At 46.8% G+C, this 12,292-nt stretch overlaps 1 protein-coding gene across 2 annotated transcripts in view; it reads left to right on the top strand.

Annotated features, from left to right (window-relative positions):
* dennd1b (DENN/MADD domain containing 1B) overlaps positions 1 to 12,292 on the top strand; it is an 81,021-nt gene that overhangs the window by 18,553 nt on the left and 50,176 nt on the right. For both annotated transcript variants that reach the window (XM_057037317.1, XM_057037318.1), the window contains exon 4: positions 12,091 to 12,140. In XM_057037317.1, coding sequence (XP_056893297.1) covers positions 12,091 to 12,140 — 50 coding nt within the window. The remainder of the gene's footprint in view (positions 1 to 12,090; positions 12,141 to 12,292) is intronic.

Genomic DNA, 12,292 nt, shown 5'->3' with positions numbered 1-12,292 from the left:
TGGACCATCACTGGTCAAGCAGGTGCAGGAGTCTGATCCTGCTGGGATGCTTAACTTCCTGTTGGAAAGCAGGAGCATGTTCAGACCAAGCGTGTAGGGTGTGTAATATCAACGTGCTTGACAATATCATCTGTCTATAAAGTATTACAGCCAATTGCATGTGCAGCATCATCCATCTGTGCACAATGAAAAATGGATGCAAATACTGTAGATCGTTCATCTTAGGAAGGAGAGATGAAAGGAGCTCCCACTCTAATTTTAGCCTGTGTCTTCTGCTTAAATGTCTTCTTCATTTCTGTGTTTGTCCACATTCCTTCCTCAGGCTTTACTTACATGTCATGCACATGCATGCACTGACACGCAGACACAGACAAAACCTCAAACTCTTTGGCCTTTTCTCTACTTTTTGCATCTCCTTTAAGGTCATTATTTTAGCTAGCATTTATCCATTTATTTCTGTGACATTCACTTTAAATTATAACCTTTCATTTTTTAATTGAGTTTCTAAGCTTATTATTGCCCTGTTAGGTGTGATTTTAGCCTAATCCGTTTTGATTTTTGGCTCAGATGCAACTCAAAGGATCTATGAAACACTAATTTAGTTCATTTGCCACCTTAGCGCTCAGCCTCAGCTCAACCTGCTCCCTCGCTCTCAGATTTTAGTTTTCTATCAGCCAACGCGGCCGATTTCGGATATTTCAGCCAGAACGGTTTGAAACGCCAAACAAGGATTACTGAGAAGGGGAACTGGTAACTGCACAAGGGTGCCGGTGAGTCTATTTGCCAGAAGAGCAAACTTCACTTTCACTTCTGCGTCTGAAAGTGTGTGTCTGCACGAGTCCTCATTCTGGAAGTTGCCACAACTACTTTCTTCATGTTTTTGGACAGAAAACCTACCTGATTACATTTTTGTGAGTGTTGTTTTTGACACAACAGGGCTGTAATTCGGCTGGCTCTTCTGTCCTACTGGGCAGAAAATTGCTTTTGCCAAGGAAAGTGGGATCAGGTGAAAGTGTTGTCCCTGGAAGGACAGAAAACCTGGCTAAATGCCCCCCCCCAAAGGATTGGGTTTAATTCACGGAGTGACAGTGACATTATCTGTGCTGTTCCTTTAAAAATAACAACTATATATGAAAAAGTTCAAATTCAACTATATAGATTAGTGGATTAAAATGAGTTTAAGTAATGAATAGCAGGATTGTACCTTTAAACCTGATGGGATTCTGGTTGCACCAGTGTACTTTAATGCACATTAATCTGTTTTCATAGTGCACGTCTCTAAATTCATGGACTCATTTCAACAAGTCTTTTTCATTTATTTCTGACAGTTTCTTGGGTGTCAACTTTGAGCTAACGTCATTTTCTATTCACGTCGTCCTGTACGTCCATCTCTGCTCAGAGCTCGGTGTCAGCAGCCAAAAGGGAGGGAAAAGAAGAGGCGCAGGGGCCTCCCGAGGCTTCAGCTTCAGCCACTGAGCACTCTGACACCGTCCTCCATTAGGACTGGCAGCCCGACACGCTGAGATTGGTGGCCGCAGCCCCGGCCCAGGGCTAGTTTGGGGGAGCAGTGTGGCATGATGGATGGAGGTGAAGGAGACGAGTCGGGGGACAAGATGGGTGGATTCAGCCTTGAGGGAACTGAGTGTTGACCCTGAGGAGAGGAGGATGTTGTAGGTGAGGGTGGAGGAGTCAAGGTGGCTGCAGCCAGGTTCCCTGACCAGGGTCGAATAACCTTAGGGAAACGGTTTTGGGTGATGAGACCTGCTACAGCACAGAAAGAGCACAGTATACAAAGGTCATGGGAGAATGAAACGGTTCCAAAAGCTGCGGGTCATTTCGATAGGAGTCCTGTGACAGAGAGTACAAGAACTATTCAAAGGTCAGAGAGAATTAATGGTAATGAAAAGAGATTTGAAAACTTTTGTTTAGTTTTTAGCATCGACTGAGATGATGCTGTAGGAGCCCATCTCTTCCAAGGAAACCCACCCTTCAAAAAGATGGAAAACGGAAAAAAGGTCACTTTTGTGGAGCAGATTTCTGGTGCGGCTGAGTTTTGTGATGCTGTAACAATAAGTGGAAACTGTCATTCTGTTCTCCAGCTTTGAAACCCTTTCCTGTATTTCTATGTGTAAAGCAGCAGTTGTAGCAGGCTGAAGTGTGTGTGTGTGTGTGTGTGTGTGTGTGTGTGTGTGTGTGTGTGTGGGGGGGTCTCTGTGTGTGTGTGTGGTGTGTGTGTGTGTGTGTGTGTGTGGTGTGTGTGTGTGTGTGTGTGTTGTGTGTGTGTGTGTGTGTGTGTGTGTGTGTGTGTCACAAGCTCTTGCCTTTCCCCTTCAATGCATCCTGACAGCGGTGTCAAACACGGCCTCATATGATCAGTGCATGTCTTTGACTACGTGCGTGTGTATGTGTCTGGGTTGATAGTGTTTTTATTCTCCTTTCTTACCCTTTTCACCTCGGATCCCTCGGGTGTTCCAGGGTCTTGCCTAATGGACAGGCTCGGCCCGCTAAGCTAGCCTTTGGCTCGGGCACTGAGCCGGACGCCTAACTAGGGCCCTTTGTTGTTCATGGGTCCTGATTGCTCTGACCCCTGAGCTGGCTTCCTGGGAGAAGCTGGGTGGTGAAGAGGGAAGAAGCGATCTGGAGAAGTGTTTTTCCGCCCCGCTGCTCACATCTCTGGCACTGCCCAGGCGCTGAGGAGGAAGCAGTGGTGTTTTTGGCAGTGAGGTAAAGAGCTGTTGTTTTCCCAGGGTGGAGCGCTGCACTGCTGCAGATGCGTCCATGTTCTCATCATGCAAACACGGTTACAGCCAGGTTCCACCGTCAAATCTTCCAGAGCCACAGTGGCATCTGATTGGCGGCAAATCGCGCTACTGGAATATAACAGGCCTTCGTGATGTGTTTCTAGTCTTTCCTTTCACCCGCTTTCGCCATATTGCCAAACAAACTGGTATTTTTGTCCGTTATCTTCTGATCACAACCCGTACACCATTGACCCGTTGAAGATCGGATACTTTAACATCCCATTAGCGCCACTTACGAGGCACAATATGAATCCTCCATGAGCTAAACACAAAACTTTATGACCATATAACACAAAACCTTTTCACATAATTGTTTGTCCTCCAGTAAAGGAACAGAGAACCTTAGCCGCAACAGGGGCATTCTCATGTTCCACCTAGCTTAGTTTCACAGTGAAATCCTGGATGTTGGAGGTTGTCGGAGCTGCATCATGAGTTTAATGCTGCAGAACACATTTAAAATGTAAATGACGAGCGCTGCCAAACTCCCTCAGTATTTCTTTTCGGTACAGTCAAAGAGGAAGAGAGTGTATCCACATTTGGAAATGGGTTGTCCTTGTCAACTAGAAGAACTCGCAGCATCGGGTGCCAGATAAACGAACCCTGTGCTGCAGTTGCCAAAAGAGCGATCACAACGTACCGGGATGGGGCCTAATTATGATGCATTTTACTGTAACGGAGGAACTCAAAGATATAAATGACAGACACCAGCCAGAGATGGAAGCGTTGGCAGAACAAATGTGGTCGGTGTGCAGCTGAAGACTGAGGGAGGGAGAGGTGGAGGTGAAGGAGGATCCAGAGATGACCTGACCTCCGCTGCCACAGCCCAAGTACATCTGTCAATGGCCTGGCTGGAGCCAAATGTTTAAGAGCCAGCATTCTACTCCTAATCATCAGTGTATACATTCTCTCTCTATATATAATGTGTGTGTGTGCGCATGCGTGTGTGTGAGACGCCATGTGCTCGAGTCAGGCCCACATCAGGGTTCATAGAGTCGAGCTAAGCCCAGTGGGAGCTAAAAGCTTAAAGAAGGAAATCCCCGCTGGCTGGTACGCACACAAACATGCACGCACGCACGGACACACACACACACACACACACACACCGAACCCCAACCTCCACCCCTCCCTCTCTCCCTCTCCTCCTGGCACGTCATTAATGAAGCCCATGCTTGTATGTTTGGGGCATATGCAGCTCTCTTGGCCCAGCACTACAAGCCATTGTGTGTATGTGTTGGGGAGTGAGACATCTCCCCCTATCACGTTCTAATGTATTCAGGAGAATATCTCTGCAGAGGCATAATACTGCCGCTCTCCCCCGTCTGAGCCCATCTGTGATACAGGGAGAGGACATCAGCGCGACAGATTATTAGCAGCGGAATAATTCACACTGTTATTGTCGATGCCACATACTTATTCTCCAGACATTATGCCCCGCCCTCACCTCGTAACATAAATGTGTCCATTGTCGGGGAAATTGGAACAAAATGAGCGCAGTAGAGAGGGATCTCGTTATAATGGAGGTGACTCATTAACTTCCGTTAGAAGAGAAGTGGATTTGAGGAGGGTGTTATCCTCCTTGTTAAAGGTCCAATGCGTAAGTTTTTAATAATCAGTTGTCAGAAATTGAATGAAATATTCATGGTCATGCTTTTTTGGGGGAATAATAACCTTCATGTGCAATTTGCTGTCCATTTTGACGGCTGCTATAACTTCTCTACAATTAAGAGTATGGTGTAATCTCACAATTAGATGGTAATATAGAATACATGCTGCCCTTTAATGCGCAGCAATGGAAGTAGAACATCATTTAAACAATTGTGTCTACCCTTGTCACACAAACAAGGAAACCCCAGAGAGCATTTCAGTCTTTTCTTCATTTAAGGTGTTGCAGGTCAGGGAATAAATGTGCTGTTAGGGCTGCCGGGAGAGTCGCTCCCAAACCTTCATTCCGTCCTCGGCTTTGGCATTTGTGAGGCCCTTAAGGATCCAGAAGTGCAGATTGGAAAATGACAAATATTTCTTCCTGCAAGTTTTCCTCCATGCAATAAAGGTTTCACATACACATGACGCTAAGGGTGCCCACACCTGCCAGGTGTTGTCAAGTGCTCGAAGAGGACATTCGATCAATCTGCCACCCCTGACACCTCCAGGAGAAAACGGTAATGTTGTTAACCAAAATAGCCTCTCTTCAAGCAGACAGTCTTCGGTGAAATGGTCACTGGGAGCAGAAACGAGCAGGATTAAAAATATCCAGGAAGACACACACACACACACACACACACACACACACACACGCACACACACACACACACACACACACACAAACGCACAGCTCCTATCAGCCTGGGCAAAGTGAGCAAAAATGTGAAAATGTAACGCCCCCATGTCAATTTAAAAGTGCACCTCGCCGGCTTATGTGCCCCTCTCCCTCTCTCCATCACCCTCCTCTGCACCTTCCCCCCTCTCAAGCAGCTCTGTTGCTTTGGTCCAGCTTTGAAGGCCGTTCTTATTACTGGCACAGAGCGCAGGTCAGAATGGCAAGCCGACAGCATACTATTAAAGCCTAATGAAAGAAATCTCTGCAGGGTCTGTGGTCTGCAGCGGCCAGAGGAGTCTGTGCCTCTGCCCATTGTTCCGCTCCTGTCTTCACTATTCTGCAGCTTTTCCCCCCCTAAAGACCAGTGTCTCCATCACCATCTTTAAATGGCCCATGACTTGTCCTCCATCACCACTTTTGTTTCTCTCCTGCTTTTTCTTACTTTTTTCTGCCTGTGTTTTCATTTATATGATCCTAGAAGTTGCTGAAGTGTTGATAATAATTACTGCCAGGACTGAATATCAGATACAGATTAAAATGATATGAAGCGCTTTCACGTGACTCAACATGTAATTCCTGAGGTCATTGGTGCGGTCTCAGTCCACAGGGCTTTAAATATTCTTAAGTTTAGCATATAATGAGAGCACACATTACCCAAAAATATGCAATGAACTGTATTTAACTCATATTAATATTTTTTTTAGAAATGATGGAGTCCCTCCTTCGAAATGAAGTATTTTACCACCCAGCGCCATAAAAATGTCCTTGTTCTGAACATGTCCGTTCAGGTCAAAATTCCAGGTCACATCAGCTCCCTGCTCGGCTCACACTGTTTAATGGCTGCCTCAGTTTGCCATTTTGTGCTCAGACTATAAGAACCCATTCTGAAACCCCAGCAGCTACTAGGCCGGCATTTATACCCTTTGTATTTCTGTCATTGGAGGGTGGTCGTTATTGATGTTGCCATTAAATGTGTTGGATTAATTTGCTGTTTTCTTAAATATGACAGCAGATTAATTTCTTAGTCCCATTGATTTGTTGGTTCTGTAGGAGGCTTAGAAATAAACCCTGTTTATCACGTGATAAGAAGACTGTAAAGTCTTTCCTCTGTGCTGAGATCTCTGAGTTTCTCTCCCAGTCTCTGCTTCTCTCTCATTACTGTATCTGTTCCCTACCGTACCGGTATCGGCTGCAGTTGGAACAGGAAGTTCTCTCAGAAGTTAGTTGTTTATTGTATATTAGGTCAAAGTTATTGCTCTCCGTTGCCCGTCAGAATCGAGCAAGAAGTATTTGTATTTTATTAGTTTAGGAAGGAAATTTTAATCCACCAGTTCAAGCAATCAAGGTTTCATACCGTCATACATTTTTAGCTTGAATTATTTATTTTTTCCCCCTGTCTCTTAAACCAAGCCTCAGCTGTCCTTGTGCCTTTACACGTTGCAAATGAATGCATATCCATGCAAATTCTTAAAAAAGAAAGACTGAGAATTTGAATATTTTGCTTAAAGCTGCACCCAGGTCGACCCTGCCATTCGGCATTTGAAAGCAATGTGTCTGTTTGAATACTGAGGATCTCTCTTTGTCATGTTCGCCAGAGGGGCTGGGTGAGCGAACCAGCACCGGCAGGATGGGCAGAGATCGGCTGGGTAGCTGCACACAGACACACTAATTGGGAAAAGGGGGGCCAAGGGGTTTGGGTAAGGGTGAGGAAAAGGTGGGGTATGCAGGAAGGGGGGAATCCAAGATGACGACAGGGGGTTTAGGAGGGAGGTGAAAGAGGACAGAGAGTGGGGGATAGAGGGAAGGAGAGAGGGAAGCAAAGGAGGAGAGGAGGTGAGGAAGAGGGCAGGAGAATGTGCAGGAAGAAGAGGTGAGGGAAGGGTGAGTGGAGACGCTGTTTCCCCGCTCTGATGTGTCCGTGGCCCTGCTGACGGTGTCATTATGCCGGACAGCCAGCGTCCCCGCCGGCTGCTAACTGCCGTACCTTTAAAACTTCATTATCCCGCATGTTATATGGAAAACAGCACCTCGGAGTCTTCAAGCGCATTTTTCATTCCAGTGGAGGAGGGGTCAGTGTGGAAAAGTTGACATTTTGAGCAAGTAATCTTGTACCGTTGTTACATTGGAGCAGGATAATGATCAGTTCTGACTGATTAATTACAAGACTGAGAGAAATGACTGACAAGCTCGCTGTTATCTCGTCTCCTTCTCTTCTGCGTGCCGGTTTGCGTGGGTTTTAGATAACGTCAGGGTTAACTGGGCGATATGAAGTTGACTCGCTACTTTTTTCAGTGCGCATTTAGGATTTCTGCAAGTCGATAACGCCTCGGAACAGAGCTGCTGCCCAATCAGTGCAGTGGAAAATGCTCCGTGATCCTGGAACCCTGCTGTGCAGATCACAGATGTTCTCTGGTGGAAGGAACCCCGCTTTTGTTAGCTCCAAACACAAGGGATCCAATGTATTTTTAGATGCACACACGCACACACACACACACACCACACACACACACACACACACACACACACACACACACCACACACACACACACCACACACACACACACACACACACACACGATCCGGCATTGATATTATTAAATGGACAGCCGCTTTGTCTTTGGATGCCAGTTTCAGGTGTTTAGCCATGAATCTTTGTAGTTGTCTGACATTAGACTGTAGTTTACTCAGATGACGTGTCACAGTTGGGAACGTTCATATGATGCACCAAACTTCGCTTTGATGCGAATGCACTCCCTCACGCTACCATTAATCACGCTCTGCATCGTTTATCAATGTATGACCCCCCCGGAGAGCGCGCCGATTGGAAGTGATGGACGAGACAGATTGTGGAAACATAGCGGAGTTCCGCCTGCTTCCGAGTTCAGGCCTCTGGAGATTTATCCTTGGTTTATTTATCACCAGCAGTTAGAACTTTATTTAATGATCCCATTGTAGCCTCCTCTTCCGTCTAGACTTGATTTCCATTTTGAATCAATGTTGAATTGTTTTATAGGCTTCTAGAAAAAAAAAAACAGGCTTCATTTATTTGACCTCCATGTTGAAACATCTTATATCAGGTAAAACATCTGCACTGTGTTGAATTATGTCATATTTCTACGCACGCAACACCAGCCGCAGAAAAGATGACCTCAACAAGCAATAACTCATTAAAAAACAAAACAAAAACTTAATAGACATGCAACACAACTCTATCGGCCTTTTCCTAAGCCTGGTTCTTATGCCACCGGTGGTGCATTTACAAATCTGTCCGCCACCAGCCTCCGTTCCTTCTAAAACTACAGCCTGTATGGAGGGCTCTGGGGGCCACACTGCACTGAACTGGGCTGAGTTCCACTGGGTAGCCGGCTAGATTGATCTGGCTGCAGTTGCCAGGGGAATATAAAGCAGGGCAGGGGCTTAAAGTCTGAGTCCCCCCCCCAGGGAGGAGTCCTCGCTGCGTGGGGAGAGGGGCATGAACTGAGCTGCTTCTCTCTCTCTCTCTCTCTCTCGCCCGCTCGCTCGCCTTCTTCCATTTTTTTCTTTCGCCCATCCATCCAACACCGTTTCCATCTCCCTATCCTATGACTTTTCCTCTTGTCAGTCTGCGTGCACGTCATTATTTCTCTTTTCCAGTATTTTTCTCCACATGGTTTCCAGCGTTCCCTTCTGCTTCCATCTCTGTGCTGTCCTCGCATCCGTCTGCAAGCATATGGGAACGTGAAGATCGCTCCTGATATTCGCACCCGGAGAAATGCTGGGGCTCTCGCCGAGTTTAGAATTTAATCTCTTCAGAAAACTTTTTAAACTTGTTAATAACATTGTGCCATATTAGTTTGATCTCCTGGGTGTTTCCTTTTTTATATGATGGCTGTAGCCATGAGGGGGGGCGTGCTTATAGAAACGCTTCTCCCAGTACGGGAAAATTAACCCCCCATAAGTGCTTTAAAGACGCTTGGGTTAGAGCAGACATAAAAGTGAAGCTCAGGACTATTTTTAATAGAAGAAAAACAAAATAGTGGCCCTGTGCAGCCGCGTGTGTTGCTCTTCCCAGCTGCACCGTGCTGCTCTGCTGGGGAAGGTGCAGAGCTGCACGCCGCTGCTGCGCTGCTGCGGGACACTGATAGCAGGATCGGCCGCTGGGGAAACCCAGAGCATTCTGTCTCGCTGACTGATACTCCTGTCTCCACTCATGATAAACAGAAAGCGCACACACACACACACACACACACACACACACACACACACACACGTACCACTCTCTGCCAGGCCCAGCCCCCCGATGCCTTCACAAAGCTGCAAATATATTAGCTACTGCGTCTTCTTTTGTCTTGGGAAATATGGTGAGCTGTGAGTGTGTGGGTGTGTGGTGATGGGGGCTCACTGTACTAATACTGTGATAGACCCCCCCCCACATACATGCACCATTTTCTCTTTATACCTCGCTATAGTGTAAGGCCCCCTCATGGTGGGAGAGAGAGAGCTGGCAATGCTAAGATGATTTCTTATCAGGTAATATGTTAAAAAAAAAAAGGAAACCAGCCTGATGTAAGAGGAAACGAAAGACTGAGTCTCAGTATTATTAGAAAATTCAAGAAATGAGAAGTCTCTGGAGCTCACTTGTGTAGATTCATCCAAATTGCCTGTCCACATAGATACTTTACGTACAGTATTTATGTCATACAGCATGAAGCCCTCTCCCACCCTCAGGTTTATATTATCAGTGTTTGTAGACACTTTAAATACGTCTAGGCTTATATGCATTAACCACATGGTCGTGTGTTATCCCACCCACCCGCCCCACTCTTAAATCGCAGTGTCTATGAATTAGTTGGTCGTTTACCATTAACAGGCGTTTTCAATTAAATATATGGCACATTGTGGATTCCTGGCTCCTTAATTACCACTTTACTGAATGGTCTGTTCTTTGACAATGGAGATTTGGGCTAAAATAGGAATACATGTGCAGACATATTTACGTTGTGGTTATGTTGCCTGTGAGGTCACGATACCTGAGGTATGGACCGTGAGTGGATGCACATATATAAATCATATCTGACGTGTTTGTGACACATTATATACACATACAGACACATCACTTCCCACAGGTCCTGCATCAGATTAGAGTCTCCACAGCCCCCCCAAACTGTCACTCAAACGCGAGACAACTGATGTGGGCGGGGCTGTGACAACACTCGAATCTGGCAAGTCAAATGTTTTTATTTGTAGGAAATGCGAGGATCTGTGTGTGTGTGTGTTTGGGTTTGTGTGCCATATGCAGTGTGCAGGGGAGGGCTCTCTGGAACATATTGGTGTGCGTACATGGTGGTTAATAATAGTAGCAAACGCATACAGAGATGGCAGCTCTGATGTGCGTGACAGTTTTAAAGCCACACACCAAGATGCGTTCATGCACACACACACACACACACACACACACACATACACACACACAGACAGACTGAGACCTGCTCTGTCACTGAGCCCTCCATCTTTGTTGAGTTCTCAATTTTATCACAGACCCTCATACGTTAAAAACAACCCCTTCCCGCCCGCCCCCGCACCCCCCTGCCCCTCTGCCATCTCATGCGCTCTGTATGTGTGAGCGTGTATACACACAATCATATAGAAGAGTCAAACTCAGTCACCCACCCACAGACACACAAACAAATACAAATGTACATGCTTAACCACCCTCTCACATTGAATGCACAAAGTCCTTGAAGCATTCAGGCACGCACACACATCATGCACTCAAATGCATAAACACACACATAGACACACACACATCCCCCTCCCTCTGTCATAGCTCATTGTTGCTGTTGCTTGCTTGTCTGTAGGATGAATGTGCCGTGCAGGGTGGCAGCTTTAAGTTTTGATATTGGAGCAGGGGAGGGGGGGGGGCGTCACTGTCTGCTCCCCGCAGCGGGGTCTCACCAGCAGTAGGCGGTATCAACACCCAACCTGTCGTCTGGATCAGTCTCTCCGGGGAGGGGGGGCACAGAGAGAATGAGAAGAAGAGGGAGAAAGAGTCCAACCCCAGTTTGGACAGCTCCAATCAGGAAGAGGAGACAGACCTTGGGCTCAGTGGCTGAGCTTGGCATGCCGACCAAGGGGAAGAAAGGGAGCAGAACAGACAGACACCCAGGATTAGTCTGTGAGGTTGGCAGAACCTGGCTACAGCTGAGAGGGAGCGGGCTGAAAGGTAGTCGGCAGAAGCGGCGTGGAGCCTGCTGCAGCCTGGGCCAGGTTAGCGTGGAGACACGGCGGACCTGGTGTTTTGTGTTTTTGTGGCTGGTCTGGAGCGGCTCACCCATATGGTGCTCTGCTCTGTTCCTGCTCTCTGTCTAAATCCATATGCTGCTGGTGGAAAGGTGCCCCTCTCCCCCCTCCTATTCCCACCTTGCTTCAAGCGCACGCACCCTCCCCACACTCTCCCAACTCACAGGGGAGGTGTTGGGAGGTAAAGCCCCGAAGGCTTGTACCTCCCTCCTACCTCTTAACCCCTCAGAGCTGCTTAGCCCATTGTCACTACAATCTGCCACCACAGCCTTGGTGCTGTGTCCCAGCTCCCCCCCCCCCCCCCAATCTTTTCATCTCCCTTTGGCACCCAATAATCGATGAACTTATTAACTGCTAATTATTCAAGCTGGGGATCGAGGATCTGTCCCCATTCTCAAGAAGAAGGAACCTTTTCTCTCTGCTCTGCCAAATGAAGTGCTTTGCATTGCCCATTCATTTGGATTAAGTGCATTTAGGCTGCTCTGTTTAGGATGTGAAGATGGTGTCAGATTGCTATCAGTAGCTTTTATCCTCATTACATTAATCCTCATTTTGTTCAGCCTGATATCACCCACTCAGGGTAGGCCCAGGAGATGTATTTTTCATATTGAAATACAAAGCACTTGTTTGTTTTCTCTGTGATGTGCGTTCTCAAAAATGATGCATGTGTCTCTCTCTGTTCTGGTTTCTCAGGAGGTCCTTCAGATGATACCAAAGTTCTGCTTTCCCTTTGACGTGGAAAGGTACAATTCCTCTCCGCTCGCCTGTGTGTTTTTTTTCTACGTGCACCTCACTTTCACCTTCTTCACATGCACCCACTTGGCTTCTCTTCCACCTACATAAGCATTTGGAAAAAAGGAAATGAAATCATGCACATTTTTGTGCATTGTTCTGG

The sequence above is a fragment of the Takifugu flavidus genome, chromosome 7, assembly GCF_003711565.1.
Source record: "Takifugu flavidus isolate HTHZ2018 chromosome 7, ASM371156v2, whole genome shotgun sequence".
Taxonomy (NCBI): domain Eukaryota; kingdom Metazoa; phylum Chordata; class Actinopteri; order Tetraodontiformes; family Tetraodontidae; genus Takifugu; species Takifugu flavidus.
Note: the sequence above shows the minus strand (reverse complement) of the source record. Positions and strands in the feature narration are given on the sequence as shown.